A 20837-nucleotide genomic window follows, 5' to 3' on the forward strand; every position below is an offset into this window, starting at 1 on the left:
GCTGTTAGCGCCAATACTGTGAAGTTAGACTTTGTCATGTCACTTTATGTACAGTATCAGCAGTGCACATTTAATAAAACAGAATCGGTACTGCATTAGAACTCCAGTTCCTGTTTCATAAATATAGGTATAATACAATTTGTATGCTAAATTTATTTTGTTTCTTATGTTCGGGTTGCTTTATTTTATAGACTCATGAATATGTACTATTAAAATGTGATTAATATGCACCTCTCCTCATGCATATGTATTTTGGAGGCAACCATTTTGTATTCATAGAAATAAAACTTTACCAGAAGCACATTTACTGGAAACTAGATACATTATTAAAGGCATATACTGTAGCTCAGCGATATAAGTAGAAATTAATGAATTAACAGCCCGCTTCTCAGGAATATCAGGGACACAAAATCACTGTATTCAGCTCTGTTTTAATTTTTCTGTTTTGAAAATGTGTCACTGCAGTTGAGCTCAGAATTACAATGTGGGTCATAGTTAGATTAATTTTGTAAATAATTAAAATAATTTAATTAGTTTTACAGTGTGATTTCTATTAGTTTATGAAAAGTATGTAAATGAACACATAATATGTACATCTGCCAATAATGTTTCTAGAATTACAATATTATAAATGTTTCATAATGCACTGCTGTAGGTTGAAATCTGCTTAACTGAAAGCCAATACCATTTTATTAAGGAACATCAGTGATGCAAGTAACAGCAACAGATGCCGATGATCCTACTTATGGAAATAGTGCTCGAGTTGTCTATAGCATTCTTCAAGGTCAGCCATACTTTTCCGTGGAGCCAAAGACAGGTAAGCAAAAAATATCTTTATCCTATACAATAGAGTAAACTTATATATTAGCAAAATACTTAAAGAGGACCTGTAAGCAACCCCAAAATGCTGAGATTTTTTTATGATGAAATAGCTTATGCTTGGTTTCTTGATACAAATTTGCGTAATACACCACCCTAGCTGTATAATCATGCCCATTCCTGATATTCACCTGATTATTACAAATAGGGTATAAACACACACACTGTATACGCAGCGTATTTACTGCTGTGATACACAGCAAATACGCAACAAATTAGATCTAAATAACTGAACACAGCATCAAATCTGCACCACCAAATCTGCGGCAGATCTGCTGCGTATTTGCTGCGTATCTGCTGCGTATACGGTGTGTGTGTTTGTACCCTTAGGGTACAAACCCACTTGACGTATTTGCTGCGTGAATCAGTCTTAAAAATAAGCAGGCAAAACGCAGGTTGGCTTTATACAATTGTTCTGCGTTAAAATATGCAATTGCGTATTTTTGAAGCGTGAAGCTACATGCGTTTTTCGCACAGGTTGTTAACAACTGATGCTTTGCTAACAACAAGCTTCACGCTTCAAAAATGCGCAATTGCGTATTTTAACGCAGAACAATTGTATAAAGCCAACCTGCGTTTTGCCTGCTTATTTTTAAGACTGATTCACGCAGCAAATACGTCAAGTGGGTTTGTAACCTTAAAGGAGAAGTTCCATGCAGAAAGACAGGGGTTGCTGAAAAACAAACAAAGTATATTTACTTATCCTAGTGCCTCGTAATGTCGCTCCCAGGCGCCACTGACAGCAGCCAGCCACCTGCAGCTCTTTCAGCTGCAACATCCCATATGTGGCTGATTAGTTGCCGCTCAGCCAATCAGTGACTGGGGTTGGACAAAGCCAAGTCACTGACTGACTGAGCAGGCAAATGATCAGCCAGCCGTGACATTGAAGTCGGAAGAGCAGGTTACGTGATGTCCCCAGATTACAGCCAAAAATTACCTCCGGCAGCCATCAGCAAGACCTGAGGGCAGTGCTACAGAGGCAGGAGGAGGAACACCGTGGGGAGTCAGAGGTTCAATATAACATACAGACACTACATAAATAATAGATATGTAGACACTACCTTGAGTCTGCAGATAATTAGGTATAATAAATAAGTGTGATCATATGGGAGAAGTGTATATCATATAGATTTGTGTAAAATTACAGATAGCAATAAAGTGCATAATGTACATCATTAAAGTGCATAATGTACATCATAAATCTACAAGAGTATTCCAGCACATTACCTATAAACAGTAGGCTCTGGTCTTACACCCAGTGGTATGTGCCCCATGCCCCGGCTGGTGTTTTAAAGAGCTTACTTAAATGCAATTCACACAGATTGTGCAGGTACTCTTAAAGGTAACCTGTCAGTTCCTTAACATGTTGTTATTGGTGCATAGCTGGCATACATGAATAGCAACATACAAGCAACAGGAGAAGCTATTTTAACCCTTAGGGGACACAGCCAGTTTTTATTTTTGCGTTTTCGTTTTTCCCTCCTCGTGTATATAAGGCCATAGCGCCTGCATTTTTCCACCTAGAGACCAAAATGAGCCCTTATTTTTTGGGCAACTAATTGTACTTTGCTATGGCAGATGTAATTTTTGCCTAAAATGTGCTGGGAAACCAGAAAAAAATTATATGCGTGGTGAAATTGAAAAAAAAAAATGTTTTTTTTTTTTTATTTGGGGGGGGGGGGGGGGGGGGGGGTTGTTTTTACTCCGTTCGCCCTGGGGTAAAACTGACTCGTTATATATGTTTCTTTAAGTTGTTATGATTACAACGATATGTAACATGTATAACTTTTATTTGATTTGATGGCTTGTAAAAAATTAAAACCTTTTAAAGAAAATATATGTTCCTTAAAATCGCTCCATTCCCAGGCTTATAGCGCTTTTATCCTTTGGTCTATGGGTCTGTGTGAGGTGTCATTTTTTGCACCATGATGTGATCTTTCTATTGGTACCTTGATTGCGCATATATGACTTTTTGATCGCTTTTTATTACAATTATTCTGGATTTGATGCGATCAAAAATGCGCAATTTTGCACTTTGGGATTTTTTTGCGCTGACACCGTTTACCGTGTGAGATCAGGAATGTGATTAATTAATAGTTCGGGCGATTACGCATGCGGCGATAGCAAACATGTTTGTTTATTAATTAATTAATTTATTTTTATTTATAAAATGGGGAAAGGGGAGTGATTCAGACTTTTATTAGGGGAGGGGATTTTGTGTTATTAAAAATACATTTTTCTTTTACTTTACACATATACTAGAAGCCCCACTGGGGGACTTCTAGTATATGCACTCTGATCTCTCATAGAGATCCATGCAGTATAGTTATACTGCATGAATCCATGAGATCGGTGTTCTATTGCTTTTGGCTGCTGCAGCCAAAAGCAATAGAATGCCGAGCCAGGATCAGCGCCATTACGGCGCAGACCCCGGCCCGGGATGGATGCGGGGATCGCCCCCCCCGCAATCGCGCCGCAGGGGGGCGATCCCCCCACTAGACCACCAGGGATGGATATGAGCAAGTATTTAGAAGCAGCTGTCAACTTTGACAGCTGCTTCTAAGTACTTAATTAGTGGGCACGGCAATCGGACCGTGCCCGCTAATAGCCGCGATTCCGGGCTACATGCGGCACCCGGGATCGCGGCAGTTCAGAGGGGGGTCGCCGCGCGACCCCCCTCTGAACTCCCATAGCAGCACGAGGACGTTCAGTAACGTCCTGGTGCAGCTATGGGTTAAAATCTAACACATTTCTCTTTATAGGAGCCCTTAATCATTGGCTATAATACAAAGTGTACTGGGTAACATATAAAGCTACATGACACTTCCGTAACCAATTAAAGGGGTTATCCAGAGCTACAAAAACATGGCCACTTCTTCCCCTCTCTTGTCTCCAGATTGGGTGGGGTTTGAAACTCAGTTCCTTAGAAGTGAATGGAGCTTAATTGCAAACCACACCTGAAGTGGAAACAAGAGAGTGGGAAAAGTGGCCATGTTTTTGTAGCACTGGATAACCCCTTTAATTACAAAACTCCCCATATTAATTAATAAATCAAACTCAATATATACAAATAGAAAAAATATCAAAAAGGCAAAATTAGCTCAAATTTAAAAGTAAATTAATGAGGGTGCAAGGCTTTAAGAAGGAACGTCCAAATTCTCTCACTATTTAAAACTACATTCACACCGGTGACATGTTTGCAAAATATTGTGTTGCAGGTTATAAAGCTTTTAACTCCTTCAAGACAGAGCTCTTTGATGCACAAAAGTCTGGGTCAAATTAATGCAATGTTCCTCCCCGTCTTCAAAGAGCCATAGCGCTTTTAATTTTCCATCTACAGGGCTGGTTTGGGTGTCATTTTTGCGCCATAATCTCTCGTTTTTATTAATATCATATTTATGTAGCAGAAAAATTTTAAATTGCTCTTTATTAAATTTTTGGTGATATATAATTTAATAAAATGAGCAATCCTGGTGCATTTTTCTTATTTCCATTTACGCCGGTCACCGTGCGGGAATAATAATTGCATATTTTAATATACCGGACAATTCCGCACGCTACAATATGCAATATGTTTATTTGTTTATATTTTTGTAATGGACAAGGGGGTATTTTAAACTTTCATTGAAGGGGGAGTTATAAGGGGTTTTTTAACACTTTTTAAAAAAAAACTTTTAATTACACTTTAACACTTTTAGTTACTTTAAAATATGCAATCATTAGATTGCATGTACTGATCTATGCTATGCCATTGCATAGCATAGATCAGTGTTATCGGCGATCTATGTATAGAGCCTGCCTGAGAGCAGACTCTACCCATAGATCGCGGATCCAACAGGACCGTAAGGAGGTAAGGAGCTTATCCCGGCCTGTCGGCACATGCAATCTGTCTTTGAGCACCTTAAATGCTGCAATCGCTGTAGATTGCAGCGTTTAAGGGGTTAATGAGGCTCAGCTGCGGGATCACAGCTGACTCTCATTACCTGCGGCCCCGGAGACTGATGTGAGCAGGATCGCTCTCTCTGCAGCGCTCCCGCTCACATCAATAACCCCGTCAGTACAGGGAATGTATATATACATTCCTACTGCACGGGGTATGTGCAGTAGGATCGTATATATACATGTTACTGATGCAAAGGGGTTTATATAATATTTACCACCTATATTTTCAGAACCTACAGTGCTTAAAACATGGGGTTTTATAACTTTGCCAACTACTATTGTCAGGCAAGTATCATTAGAGTTTATCTCTAACAAACTTCTTACATATCTCTCTGACACCGCTGATCTTCATGGATCAACAGTTTGTTGCTATTTGCTAAGTACTGGGGAAAACTTGAATTTACACATGTCACAAAGAAGCCTTGTGACATGTTCTATACTTTATATTATCCAGTGGGTCATAGAAGGACTCAAGGACTTTCTATATAAAATGGCCATTGTTTGTTCTGCATAGTAGCAGTTTTATGCATAGAACAACTATAATACTGTTTTTATCAGTGGAATTTATTTATATTAGAGAAAGGCTGACATAAACCCAAAGTATTTTATATGTGGCAAGCAAAAGTTAAAAATGTGATGGTGTAGTCCATGACCTTCTCGATCCCCCTCCCAACCTTGATCCTGCTTATTTTACAGTATGGTTTAGCTTCCAGCTGACAATCAAGCAGGGTGTTAGGAACTTACCTGGGTCCTGCGGCGTTCTCTTCCTGCTCGGCTCCGGCGGCCGGAGCCGAGTGACGTCACGGAGACCCGACGGCATCCCTGACAACCAGGGCCGCTGCGGTCTCATGTGACTTCAGCCAGCCGGCACACAGCTGAGCGGCTCTATATTGTGTTTGTCTGTCTGTCGTGTTTTGTGTCCCACGTACTCAGTGCAGGGAGCGTCTCCGTGGTTGTCTGCAAACGCCTAGGGTCGACTGAGGCAATTAGGCAGGGACAGTGGGTGGTTCAGATTAGGGCTCACTGTCTGGTTGCGTATGTTCCTCTCCTGACACAGGGATAGGAAAAGACAGAACAGGGGGACATTACAGCCCATAGCATTTCATGGGCTTTGACACTTTGCCCTGGATAAAGAAAGCATTTGTTCCTAAAGCACAGACAGATGTATGAATGGTACCATGTGTCTCCCTGACCTGAGAATTATAAAACAGTGTCAGTAGTTTGGTACCTGAATTTCAGTTGACAGATTTATTCTAAATAGGCCGGGCTTTCCTTTTGATTCAAATTAATGGCGGATATGTTGTATTAATGTTTAGAAAAAGCGGATTTTGATACATCACTTACTTAGTCATTTTTAGTTTGTTCATTTAGAACATCATCATCAGAGTTCTTACACAGGGAAGATTTCAATTGCACTTCTCATTCATATACTTCTATTCCATTCTATTCTACTTCTGTGTAGAGACACAGTTGGCTTCACAAGCATAAAGTAAAATTAATCACATCAAGAACAAACAATACCCAGGGTAGAAATTATCAATATTGCCTACTTTAAGTGATTTATCACAGCTTAGGCCAAATGGGATTCATTATTATTAGGATAAAAAAAATCAATCAAATGCATTAAATTGTGTCGTGAGAATATATTCATTTCCTAAAAGCTGTTCTTAGCACATTACTTAAAGTAACATGCTATGGCTTGTACATACAAAATGGAACGTTACACTCTTCTATGTTTAATCTTTTTAGCATAAATTAAGATTATTCAGGTAGAGATAAGTTCACACTGTGCTTATGGAAGGCTTGAGCGTATCTTTAACTTCATCCTCTTCTCAATTATTTGAATTTTGTTACCCCCCCAGGGCGACAATTTATGGATGTCTCTTCTGCGATAAACATCAGCTATCATAGAGGACTGTGATAAACGTTATGTCTTTATCTTAAAATTTATCACGACAAATATTCCTCTAAGTATCTTCTTGCTAGTTCCCAGGCTAAGTTGTGTACTTTACCATGTGCGTGCTGTAGTTCGCACTTTATAGAATAAACATGAGGTATAGTCAGATGTCTGTGTCTCCGCATATGTGAGCCACCATTCAGATAGTACAATGTCTGAACTTTATAATACACAAGAAAGGAAATCTTTAGAACAAATCATCTGGTAATGGATCAGAAGTCACTTTTAATACATCATGGTTTTAATTTGACAGTTATGGGGGTCAATCTGAGCTTAAATTGTTTGGAAGCTATGAATAGGTGTAATGATCTTGAAATTCTTGGAAACTCTGGAGTGGTAATTGAGGTAAGCTTCAGTGAATACTTAAATTGTAAGTTAGGTTAATATATATACACACTACCGTTCAAAAGTTTGGAATCACCCAAACAATTTTGTGTTTTCCATGAAAAGTCACACTTATTCACCACCATACATTGTGAAATGAATAGAAAATAGAGTCAAGATATTGACAAGGTTAGAAATAATGATTTGTATTTAAAATAACATTGTTTTTACATCAAACTTTGCTTTCGTCAAAGAATCCACCTTTTGCAGCAATTACAGCATTGCACACCTTTGGCATTCTAGCTATTAGTCTGTTGAGGTAAGCTGGAGAAATTGCACCCCACGCTTCTAGAAGCAGCTCCCACAAGTTGGATTGGTTGGATGGGAACTTCTGGCTTACCATACGGTAAAGCTGCTCCCATAACAGCTCAATGGGGTTCAGATCTGGTGACTGCGCTGGCCACTCCATTACCGATAGAATACCAGCTGCCTGCTTCTGCTGTAAATAGTTCTTGCACAATTTGGAGGTGTGTTTAGGGTCATTGTCCTGTTGTAGGATGAAATTGGCTCCAATCAAGCGCTGTCCACTGGGTATGGCATGGCGGTGCAAAATTGAGTGATAGCCTTCCTTATTCAGAATCCCTTTTACCCTGTACAAATCTCCCACCTTACCAGCACCAAAGCAACCCCAGACCATCACATTACCTCCACCATGCTTAACAGATGGCGTCAGGCATTCTTCCAGCATCTTTTCATTTGTTCTGCATCTCACAAACGTTCTTCTTTGGGATCCAAACACCTCAAACTTGGATTCATCCGTCCACAACACTTTTTTCCAGTCTTCCTCTGTCCAATGTCTGTGTTCTTTTGCCCATCTTTTTCTTTTCGTCTCAGATATGGCTTTTTCTTTGCCACTCTGCCCTGAAGCCCAAAATCCTGCAGCTGTCTCTTCACTGTAGATGTTGACACTGGTGTTTTGCGGGTACTATTTAATGAAGATGCCGGTTGGGGACCTGTGAGGTGTCTGTTTCTCAAACTAGAGACTCTAATGTACTTATCGTCTTGCTTAGTTGTGCAACGCGGCCTCCCACTTCTTTTTCTACTCTGGTTAGAGCCTGTTGGTGCTGTCCTCTGAAGGGAGTAGTACACACCGTTGTAGGAAATCTTCAATTTCTTAGCAATTTCTCGCATGGAATAGCCTTCATTTCTAAGAACAAGAATAGACTGTCGAGTTTCAGATGGAAGTTCTCTTTTTTGAGCGTTTAATTGACCCCACAAATGTGATGCTCCAGAAACACAATCTGCTCAAAGGAAGGTCAGTTTTGTAGCTTCTGTAACGAGCTAGAATCTTAAAGTTGCCTTACGGGCCTATTCAAGAGTTACACTTTTAGGCTATGTTCACACTGTTTCCAGCCGTAGTGCGAACCACGAATATTCGCCCGTAGTTTTGAGGTTTATGCGTACGCTGGAAAGTATACGATATACGCCCACACAGTGCACACTACGTATGAGATTACGGCCGGATCATATACGGCGCCGTGAAAAATGAACAAGACCATTGTTTGAGGACGGAAATGTTGAAACTCACGGCCGTGGATTTCAATGCGGTCCCGTACGGAGTACTTATTTCAGCCAAATTGAACTTGATTTTTCGATCCAAAAGGTTCTGTGTGGTTGACGGGGCTGGGCGAAGATTTCCAAGTAAATGACCAGCCTCAGATCGCTTTGAAACAAGCTAGGGAAGCATAACTGTACTACGGGCGTATGTTCGCGGTTCGTACGCATCCAGCCGCATGTCTATTTTTCCCATGCCCGTAGTTTCAGCCGCACATGTACATCGGCGTACGAACTACGGACGGACTCATATGCAGTGTGAACATAGCCTAAGGCTGGGTTCACACTACGTATATTTCAGTCAGTATTGTGGTCCTCATATTGCAACCAAAACCAGGAGTGGATTAAAAACACAGAAAGGATCTGTTCACACAATGTTGAAATTGAGTGGATGGCCGCCATTTAATGGCAAATATTTGCTGTTATTTTAAAACAACGGCTGTTGTATTGAAATAATGGTCGTTATTTACTGTTATATGGGGGCCATCCAGTCAATTTCAACATTGTGTGAACAGATCCTTTCTGTGTTTTAAATTCACTCCAGGTTTTGGTTGCAATATGAGGACCACAATACTGACGGAAATATACGTAGTGTGAATCCAGCCCCAACTTATATGTATACATGTACATGTACAAATTAGAGAAGTGATCCTGGACTGTAGCATAATGTCAAGCAAACAAATTTTCTGTGCATCAGTTCCATGGAAATCCACCTAGAAACGGAATAAAAATGTGATATGATCAAGGCACATCAAGGCTGATAGAAGTAATTCACTTCTTCTTCTATAGTAACAATATGATGTTTGCACAGATGTAGCCTCCAACAAGTACATCATGGCTGTGGTGCTCGCATTCCCCTCTCAGCACGGGGCTGATAGAGACAAATGTGTGTGAGTAGTTATGCAAACTCTGTACTGTCAGCATCATTGCTCTCTGCGCTGAGTGCACACACTACTTTACCTTCAGAAGCTTGGAGTACAGCTATAGGCCCAGTTCACACTAAGCAAAGTAGCACCCTGCCAATGTCATTGATTGCAGCTATCATACATCCGTGTGTATCATGTGTATTATTCCTATACAGTATTATGCAATATGTATGATGATTATTCCTTTTTGTTTCCCCTTACAGGCATTATTAGAACAGCTTTACCTAACATGGACAGAGAAGCCAAAGATCAATATCTTTTGGTAATACAGGCAAAAGATATGGTTGGACTAATGGGAGGATTGTCGGGCACAACTTCTGTCACAGTCACACTTACAGATGTGAATGACAACCCTCCAAGGTTCCCTCGAAGTGAGTTCTTGCTTAACAGTATTGCTACTGTCAATGAATGTATTCTATAATTGTTAATATGGCAATAATGAAATGTATGAAAAATTATTACTACTCTATTAACCAGAACAACCAACTGGCAAGTAACGTAGTGCAGCATATAAACCTACAATTTCTAGTATGACTTAAAATGTCGATGCTGTGGAAGAAGCAGACAAGCATGATGATTATATGTAGACATCTCAGACGTTCTCTTTTGCACTACCACTAGCTAAGCCCTACCCCTACTTTCTATGTTCTGTCTTTGTCTCTCTGTTATAACAGACAGATTGAGCCAAACAATACACAATAGACAGCAGATTGTAGGGAAGGGAAACCTCTTGTAGCCTAGAAGTAATGGGGTAAGAAGTAATTTTTAATAAAGTGACTTTTAAATAAGGATTTTTTTTTTTAATTTTAAAACACTGACCATTTAATATCATGCTTGAAGCTTTTTTTTATAAGATCATTGATTGCAGTTGTTTTTCCTTATTGTTATCTCCTTTTCGGTCAGACCACCTAGATCAGTTGTTATAGGGAAACTGTCGGCAGATTATGCTAATCTAACCTGCTGCTATGTCCACCAGGCTCTGAGGATGAAGATAAGTTTCTTGCCTTCACCCTTGGCACCATATCTGTGCAGGTATTATTTAAATCCCTAGGCCCCAAGTGCACTAATTCACCCCCAGCCCACCTGTCCCTTCTAATGAATATCAGTGGAATGGGACAGTCCTGATTGGTGAACTGGGAGCTGTACGACTAGCTTAGGGAATTAACTACAAACTGCACAGAAAAGACGCCAAGGATCATCTTCAGCGCCCCATGTTTGATAAGAACATAGCAGCAGGTTAGATTCATCAAACTTGCTGATATTTTCCTTTTAATTGCACTATCTTTATCTTTGTCAAGCTCTAGGATTATTACTTTATATTAGACCCTTAGTTCCCAATTCCTCAAAACATAAATTGGGCTTAGTAGTTTTGTGAGAAATAACTTTCCTTTTCTGAATACAGAATCTGGCTATACAGTACATGCTTTGGTTGTAGAACTAATAGGGCATGAATACACCTACAACCAAACCTTGTATATCCAGATCCTGTACTCAGAATCTGACTATGCAAGGTTTGGTTGTAGTTGTATACAAGCCCTTTTAGTTATTTACTATGAGCGAGGCATTTTCAGGATTAAGTATTATGAGTTGTTTCTATATTTTCTCTAGATTATCCTAGGGGTGTTTGGGTTAAATATGGTCAGTGTGTTAAATAGCTGCGCAGGAGGTTGGGCTGAAAATACTTATCTTGAAAATAAATGGAAGTATACTTTGATGTCATTTTAAAGCTCTTCACACTTTAGGAACATATTAGGGGAGTATAGATGGCGGCTAATAATGGCCTTCCCTTGATATGTTCCGAAAGTGGGAACATAGCCCTGAAATCATTTTAAATATAATTGAAAAAAATCATAGTAAAAAGTAAGATTTTATTTTTTAAAGTAAGAAGAGTAGAAGATTGTGTTCTCTAAGCGATTTCCTGGAAAAAGGCACTGTATAATAATTGATGAAAGGTTAACACATAACATAGGAGGACTGTCAGGACTGCACAGCTATGAAAGACAATGAAACAATTTAATAGGAAAACCAATTGTCAAAAAGTTTTTTCATGCAAATTAAATTAAAGACAAGGTGCAAATATATTTTGTATTTTAGCAAAGAACTAGTGGCATCTATATTTGAGTTCTGAAAAACCCAACCAGAACTTTTTTTTGCTTGCTAAAACCTAAAAAAAGAGAAAGTCAGTTTTGGACTTGGTATTGAGAACACATTTTACTTAGCACATCAAATAATAAAAGAAGGCAGATAATGGTACAGGGTATGCAGATGGATTTAATTTTAAAACGAACAAGAGCCAGTGAAGAAAGGAAATACATACGGCAGACATAATAGGCATTTTTAACGGTAATTAGAGTATTTTTTTTTCTTATGTTAAGTAATTTGGAGTCTCATTCCCTGTTTTTGTTCAAACAGCCAAAACCTTCGCCAACATTTGACACATATGTATCAAAATGTGTAGGGGAAAAACGGCATGGGTTCAGAAGCTGAGCGCATTACAAGGCTATGTTCACACATTGTTTAACAGCGTCCGTTGCATAGCAACAGACCCTGTTAAACAGCTGGCCGCCTGGATGCACTCAGCCCATTCCTGCAGCCGATACCTCTGTATCGGCTGCAGGAACTTTCTTTTTTCACAATTGATTTGCGGGCACTATTGGGTGTGCCCGCAAATCAATTAGCCATTCCCTTCAATGCAATATACGGTCGCTGCTGCACATTGCATTGTGTGAACAGCTGATGTTTCAGTGAACAGCGTCTGGAAATAATTGACAGGCACATTATTCTAACGCCCGGTCTAAAGAACGGGTGTTAGAATAACAGTGTATGAACACAGTGGGCGGCATTACATTGACTTCAATGCAATGCCGCCCCTGCAGTAAAGAACGGACAGTAAGGCCATTGCAATCAGCATCCGTTCTTTACTAATAAAAGACGATGTGTGAACCTAGCCCATATGTGGAAGGTATAAGTTGTGTATTTCAGCTGATATGTGCCATCAGCAGCCAGGATCAGAGATAATTCTGATACATTTAGTTCTTTAGATGTAATGGTCAATAACATCTAGGGAGGGGGTTACGCCCACTGTTTTCCATTTGGTCTGTCACTAGTTTACTAGGTGTTAATCTGTGACAATGGCAACTGGAGGCCTAGTAAAGACATTTAGACCTGGCACATACAAGTAATGAAGTAACCGCCTGTTGAAGTCCCAAATGGAGACTATAAACTCTTTTATTTTACTTATATCTTTAAAGAGTTTTCCAATTTCTAATGTTAAAAACAAAAAGAAACAAACAAAACTGGTATCACCCTGTCCAGAAATGTCTAAACTAGTGTTCAACGAGCACTTAAACACTCGAGTGCTTGTAATTCGAGTCAAGCATCCTTTAATGCTCAAGTGTTCAACTCAAGTAACGAGCCCCATTGAAGTCAATGGGAGACTCAAGGATTTAATCAGTAGGGTGCCTGGAACACCTATTATGTATTATATGTGTGTATTTCTTTCCTTGAATGGATGTTTACATAAAATATAAAAAAATTAGAACAAAAAAAAAAATGTATAGGTATCTGCAAGACACATTAGAACTCTGCAACTGCCAGCATTCCAGAATTGTAATGTGTCTTGCAAAAACGTATTACATTTTTTTGTTCCAATTTTTGTTTATTTCATTTGAACATCCTTTCAGGGGATGAAATATACAAATATTTGAATAAAAAATGCAATAGGCAGTCATGCTTACCTATCCGCTCTGGTCTCCTGTTTACTGACAGCCAGCTTAGCCAATCATTGCAGCCAGTGATTGGATTAGCAGGCTGTCCTTAAGAGGGGGACCGGAACTGTTTGGAATCAGGAGGAGCATGGACAGGTTTAAAGTTTAAAGATCCAAGCTACTGTACTGACAATCTGCTTTATCATTTTTTAGAGTATTGTATCTTTAATTAGTTTTGGAGCTCCCAGTATCATAATGAATGGTGATGCCAGGAGCTCCAAAACTGTTTAAAGATTTAAGCTATAGTACAAACACAGTGTCAGTACTGTAGTACAAATGTTTAAAAAGCACCCCAAAGTGCTCAATCCAGCACCCCAATGCTTGATCAAGCATACTTGCTGAACACTAGTGTAAACTACTAAAATATGATGCCACATGGTAAGTGCAATAGAAGAAAAGTATACCCAGTGCAAGAATTGTTACTTTTTGTCACCTTCACATTTACCACAAAATGGTAACAATAGTGGTAACTTAAATCTCATCCCATACTGGCCTCATCCCATACTGGCCCTAACTGGCCTTACATGAGGCAAAAAAAAGGTTATGAAGAAGTACCATTAAAGGTACAACTTATCAAGCAAAAAAAAAAATTAACTCTTACATGGCTATATATGGACAAATAAAATAAAAATATATGGCTGAGGACGAGGTGAAAAAACAAAGATGCCATTGTTAAAAATCAGTGTGGCATGAAAGGGTTAAAACTAAAGTTGTAAAATGCATTTCAAGCTTTGGAGGGGAAAATATTTTTTAACCAATTACAATTTTTTAGAATGGTAAAAAAAAAAAAAAAAAAATTCTGTTTCTGCCTTGGAGTCGGCAAAAGCCTTGAATAGCCTTCATTACTCCGCAACAAGAACTGATGGACTGACCTGTCTATGACTCTCCAATGTTTATTATCGGCCATTATCTACTACCTTTGATGTGGATTCATTAGAGCATAACTTCAAAGTTATATGAAAAATGACAATACTGCAGCAGTGTTCTCGATAGTAATTTTTCTAAATTACATACATCATCAATTCAGGCTGCAAATACCTGATTGGAGAAACCATTGCCCCCACTCCCAACCACATATTACCACACAAAAGCAAACCAAGCCATCCGCTCCTTCTCCTAGGTAACTATAGCCAATGCGAGACCTAGAGCCATTACAGTCTACGACACCGAGTCTCATGCTGGCTGAAGTTACTTAGAAGATCAGGGATGTACTAAAGTAATTTTTTATATAACTTTGTAGTTATGCTTGAAGCTACAGTCCAGCATGTTTACTGTTCCTTGTGTATAGTATGAGAGAATTAGATTTGTGTGAACCTGAGTTACTGTGATTTGCTTTGGGCAAATTGCTGGCAGGAGCAGTAAGTTCGTTGGGCTGCATGAAGTAAAAGTTAACTTTAATTATTGAGCAAAAAATCATTACATCATTTGAATTTAAGAGATAATCTTACTGTGTGTATGGAGACAATGGTCAAACGGCTTATGAAACTTTGTACATTGTTGATCACTTCTTTTGAGCTGACTATAAAATCATTGTTAATCACTCGCTAATTGTTCACAAATCTTTTGGCGTATTTACACATCTTTGATTTGTAATAACGATTATATGTTTACAAGAGTTTACATATGTATTATGTATTTTATTTTGTATTATGGTAAACTATTTCATGTAGTTTAGAAAAGTGCTCATTTGCAATTGTTTAATTGGAGAAAACGGAAAATTGCTTCGTCTAATAGGACCCTTACACTTTACTTACTTACCCTTACATTTACTAAGCTAGGACTTTGCACCTACCCACCAATTGTTAACAAAGCATATACAAAGCATAAAATGTATGCCTCACTACTAGGAGTGTTTAGGAGCTGGGACTCCTGTTACTTGACAGAAGCCCTTGCTTCTGCAAGAATCCAAATTGGCCCACGAATTGGATGAAAATTTGTTCCAGTAAAGCAAATTCTTCTCAATTTCATCTTCACTTGTCAATCCATTAAAGGGCTAGGTTTACAACATATATAAAAATTACAGCTTTCTTTTATAACAACGGCCATCAATGTGTAAATTACGTCAGTCATTCAAAAAATTATAGATGTCATTTGTTCAATGACGACTGTTATTATGAAAGATGGCCGTCATTTTTACATAGTGTGAAACTAGCCTAAAGGTGAAGAGAACACAAAAGATCCTCTATCACATGACAAGAAAATCTACAAACTATTCATAAAAGTTTGGCACCATTACATCTTAGCCCTGGTATGCTAATCTTAGATAAAAACTTTTATTAAAATGGATAATGGACTTAGCGGTAGCTAAAAGGTCAGGATGAAAATACTGAAGTCGGCATATGCTTTTGAAATAATCCTTGATAAAGAACACACTTGCAGGGATTGGAAATAAAAGGAAAGACAGTGCTAACAATGAGAGCACAGAATATTAAAATACAGATGAAATTAATGTTAATGTGATGCTAGAAAGTGCGCTGAAGCACTCGATTTTATGGAGACTATTCAATTCCTAACAACTGAAATAATTAGAAAAATAGTACTGTTTGGTATTTAATGACAGCTCTTACATAGCATTTTATAACATCCATTATTGTATTCTGCAGGATGGAAAGACATCTTATAACATTCTCAAACACACTTTCATTTTAAAAGTTTCTTGTCATGACAAACCTGAGGAAAAATTTTTTACAATGCTATGTGTGCTTCTTCTTATTGGAAAATTTTACATTTAAATGTTAAATTTATTTACCAAATTGAAAAGTAATAGGCTATCTTCACACGTAAAAAAAAAAAAAAGGCAGCTGCCTTTTCTATTTAAAAAGAAGCCCGTTATTGCAGTGATGTAATTGACTTAAATGAAATGTAGTGAAGTCAATGGAATGATGGACGTCCAATGCTCCCAGTGTATAAAATGACGGATGTTGTCTGAGTGGACGTCAAACTAATGATCATGACAATTATTTGGGGCAACTTTTGCAAACAGCGGATGTTATTTTTTAGTTGTTCACACATAGTTTTTCTTTTATTACTGTCTTTTCACTGTATTACTATTAAATTCAATGGAATTTTCAATTAAAGACCCCCCCCCCCCCCCCCCCCAAAGTCAAATAGTCCACCTAAACTAGAATAATGTACCAACATTGTCCTGACGGAAAGCCAGTGAAATGACGGATGTCATTTTAACCTCAAAAGGACAAACATTATTTTTTCTTTTCAAAAAAAGAAAGAAAAAAAAAATGTTGTGGAAACATGGCCATATAGTTCTCCAATATGCTTTCTTGATTAGTCAGTTTCCCAGATCGTCAAAATAATGGACAATTTATAACAATTGTTGTTTATTTTGTAACAATTGTTGTTGGTTTAAAACATTGTCCGTTATTTGCCATTAAATGAATGCCATCCAATAAAAACTGTTGTAATTTCAGCAATGTGTGAACATAGCTGTTAGAAGATCTCTGCTTGTCATCAATTGAAAAAAACCTTAGATGCAATAAAATAAAAATATAATGAGCAATGTTTATTATTTGGATGATTGCAATTAATTAAAGACATTGTTCTATACAGTATGTGCACTGCTGGCCGATTCTTACCTCAAAATTACTGAATTTACCTACCCTAGTCATGTGATTAACAAAGGTTTACTGCTTGTGACTGGTCTGTTGATCCTGTTATATCCATTTGATCTTGAGTCTTGTGTGCACCCTCCTTGCAGTGTGAGGCTATGTTAACACACAGGGGGAGGTTTATCAAAGGGTGTAAAATATAGACTGGTGTAAACTGCCCCAGCTACCAACTACAGCTCAGATTTGTAAGCTCTGGCAAAATAAAGAAGAGCTGTAATTGGTTGCTGTGGGCAGTTTACATCAGTCTATGTTTTACACCCATTGATACATATGGACCAAAGTTTTTGTCAGGTTTGGTTCTTTTCGTCAGTCTTTTTTCAACTAAAACCAAGAATGGAACTGAAAGGCGGAAATTATAATAGAAAGATTTGTACAGTTTCTGGGTTTTCAGTGCACTCCTGGTTTTGGTTGAAAATGACTGACAAAAATACTATGTGTTAACATAGCCATGATGTTAAAAGTTGAACCAGTATACTGTACTTTACTGTACTACTGTAACATCCCCCTCTCTTGCCTTCCATCTAATACAGAAAAAAAAGGGAATTGTTGGCAGCACATCTATGACTCTGTTCACACTGCAGGTTGCACGCTGCTTGTGGCTAAGGAACAGACAAAAATACAAAAAGTGCAACAGTAACCCACATGTGCAAAGGGGGTTACCGTATATACTCCTCCCAGCGTACACATGGTAAACACCTGCTCTGTAGATATTAAAAATTAAATAATAATAATAATTATTATTATTATTATTATTATTTATTTATTTTTAGAAAAGTAAGGAATCTTAGCAAACTATCTGATCAAACAGAGTGTACAATGTCGCCACGTTAAGGCGTCCTCAGAGACACGGTCCCTACTAGCAATGGCCTCTCCTGGGCTGAATAAGCCTACAACTGGGCAGATAGGAGCCAAATGATCTCTTTTATAGCAGCCTTGGGACATGGCTGGAGTGCAAGCCAACAGGAGGTAGCCACACACCCCACATTTGGCTCCTATCTGCCCAGTTGTAGGCTTATTCAGCCCAGGAGAGGCCATTGCTAGTGTGAAAAGTACTAGGGACAGTGTCTCTGAGGACACCTTAACGTGGCGACATGGTACACTTTTTTTGATCAAATAGTTTGCTGAGATCCTCACTTTTCTAAAAAAAATTTTTGTACAGAGCAGGTGTTTACTGTTTGTACGCTGGGAGGAGTATATACGGTAAGCCCTTGCACCTGTGGGTTGCTGTTGCACCTTTTGTTTTTTTTGTCTTTCATCTAATACCCTTGCTTCCATCCAGTCTATCCTTTACTCTGCTGCCTGGCTAATCCACCTATCCACACTTTGCCTCTCCCTTTCCCCTCTGCCAATCCCTTCACTGGTTCCCCATTGCCCAACATATTTATTTTAAACTGTTCACCATGACACACAAGGCCATTCACAACCTTTCCCATCCGTGTATTTCCTTATATATGACCTGATATCCCGCTAGCGTCCCTTCGATCCTCCAAGACCTTCTTTTGTGCTCCCTCTTGTTTGTACCTCCCACAACCACCTCAGACTTTGCCTGAGCCTTCCCTATACTCTGGAACTCTCTACCCCGACACATCTGCCTCTCATTCACCATCAAGACCTTCAAAAGTAACCCGAAAACCCATCTTTTCAAACTAGGCTACAACCTGTAATAATTCCAAATCACACTTTGACTGGCTGCACTTTACCTTCTGTCTCTCTCCTCTTACCTCATAGATTGTAAGCCCTCGCGGGCAGGGTGCTCTCTCCTCATGAACTAGTCTTCCATATATCTTATTCATGTAATGGGTTTTTGATCTTGTAATGTTCCTGTTTGTTAAACCCCTATAGCTTGTATAGCACTCTAGAATCAAGGATGCTTTAAAAATAAATAATAACAATTATAGTAATAAATGATAATATTCGCTTAAATAACTTTTTATGATTCTAAAGAAAACACTTTCAGCATTTTAAAATTCCCATGGGAATTTTAGATCTGAATAGACAAATTATTTTTGGATGAAGAAAATGATGGTCCTCTAATGTAGCAGTACAGTTTCATGTTGAACACTGTTTATATCAGTCATTGTAGCTTAGATTTTAGAAATGAGAGATCAATATTCCAAAATCATGATTATATATGTCATACAGCTTTAAAACCTGTGGATAAATGTTTACATATGATTTCCCCTTTTCTTTCTCCAGAGTCTGAACAGTATTATGTGCCTGAATCCTTGCCTGTTGGCTCAACAGTGGCCAGGATCAAAGCAGCAGATGCCGATATTGGAGAAAATGCAGAGATGGAATATAAGATTGTTGATGGCGATGGGGAAGGAGTTTTTAAAATCTCTGTTGATAAAGACACACAAGAAGGAATTGTTGCAATTCAGAAGGTATGACTGAGTTATTTATGTATTTTTAAGTTTTAAATGGTGATATATCACATCAGTACCTTAATTAAAGGGGTATCCAGGCCTTTCTTATAAAAAAAAAGCCTATCCTCACTATAGGCCAGGGGTGGGGAACCTCCGGCCCGCGGGCCGCATCCGGCCCCTGACACCTCCGGATGTGGCCCGCGGCTCCCCTGTGACATGCGCCGCTCTGGAGGAGAAGGAGCCGACACACACGGCATCCTCCTGTGTCTGTGACAGCTGCCAGGAGGATGCTGTGAGTGCCGGCTCCTTCCCCTCAGAGCGGTGCACATCTTCTGACTCCTGCCCTCCTGTGACGTGCGCCGCGCTGGTGAGGCAGTAGCTGGCACAGACACAGGAAGATGTGTTGTATTCCGGCTCCTGCCTCACCAGCGCGGCGCAGAGCGGCGCACGTCTTCTAACTCCTGCGGGCCGCGCGCGATGACGTCATTTCATCGCGCGCCGCCTGCAGGAGAAGACCGGCACAGAAGAGAGGAGGGAGAAGAGGACCTGGACAGCGTGGGAGCGGAGGAAAGGTGAGTTGGATGTTTATTTTTTTCATTTGGGGCAGACACTGGGGGTTAACTAGGCCATCAGGGACATGACTGGGGGGGGGGTTAACTAGGCCACAAGGGACATGACTGGGGGGTTAACTAGGCCACCAGGGACATGACTGGGGGGTTAACTAGGCTACCAGGGACATGACTGGGGGGTTAACTAGGCCACAAGGGACATGACTGGGGGGTTAACTAGGCCACCAGGGACATGACTGGGGGGTTAACTAGGCTACCAGGGACATGACTGGGGGGTTAACTAGGCTACCAGGGACATGACTGGGGGGGTTAACTAGGCCACCAGGGACATGACTGAGGAGTTAACTAGGCTACCAGGGACATGACTGAGGGGTTAACTAGGCCACCAGGGACATGACTGAGGAGTTAACTAGGCCACCAGGGACATGACTGAGGAGTTAACTAGGCCACCAGGGACATGACTGAGGAGTTAATTAGGCCACCAGGGACATGACTGAGGAGTTAACTAGGCCACCAGGGACATGACTGAGGAGTTAACTAGGCCACCAGGGACATGCCTGAGGAGTTAACTAGGCTACCAGGGACATGACTGGGGGGGGGTTAACTAGGCCACGAGGGACATGACTGAGGAGTTAACTAGGCTACTAGGGACATGACTGAGGGGTTAACTAGGCCACCAGGGACATGACTGAGGAGTTAACTAGGCCACGAGGGACATGACTGAGGAGTTAACTAGTCTACCAGGGACATGACTGAGGGGTTAACTAGGCCACCAAGGACATGACTGAGGAGTTAACTAGGCTACCAGGGACATGACTGAGGAGTTAACTAGGCTACCAGGGACATGACTGAGGGGTTAACTAGGCCACC

The 20837-nt window shown here is 39.7% G+C and overlaps 1 protein-coding gene across 2 annotated transcripts in view; it reads left to right on the plus strand.

The window, feature by feature from the left end:
* The window catches only part of LOC138784522 (cadherin-7), a 153926-nt gene that overhangs the window by 80438 nt on the left and 52651 nt on the right, over positions 1-20837 (plus strand). The window contains exons 3-5 of one of the 2 annotated variants that reach the window (XM_069960116.1): positions 698-817; positions 9846-10013; positions 19229-19416. In XM_069960116.1, coding sequence (XP_069816217.1) covers positions 698-817; positions 9846-10013; positions 19229-19416 — 476 coding nt within the window. Of the gene's footprint in view, positions 1-697; positions 818-9845; positions 10032-19228; positions 19417-20837 lie in introns of both variants that reach the window. The other variant, XM_069960117.1, reaches the window with a different exon arrangement.

This window comes from Dendropsophus ebraccatus, chromosome 2 (genome assembly GCF_027789765.1).
Source record: "Dendropsophus ebraccatus isolate aDenEbr1 chromosome 2, aDenEbr1.pat, whole genome shotgun sequence".
Lineage (NCBI taxonomy): Eukaryota > Metazoa > Chordata > Amphibia > Anura > Hylidae > Dendropsophus > Dendropsophus ebraccatus.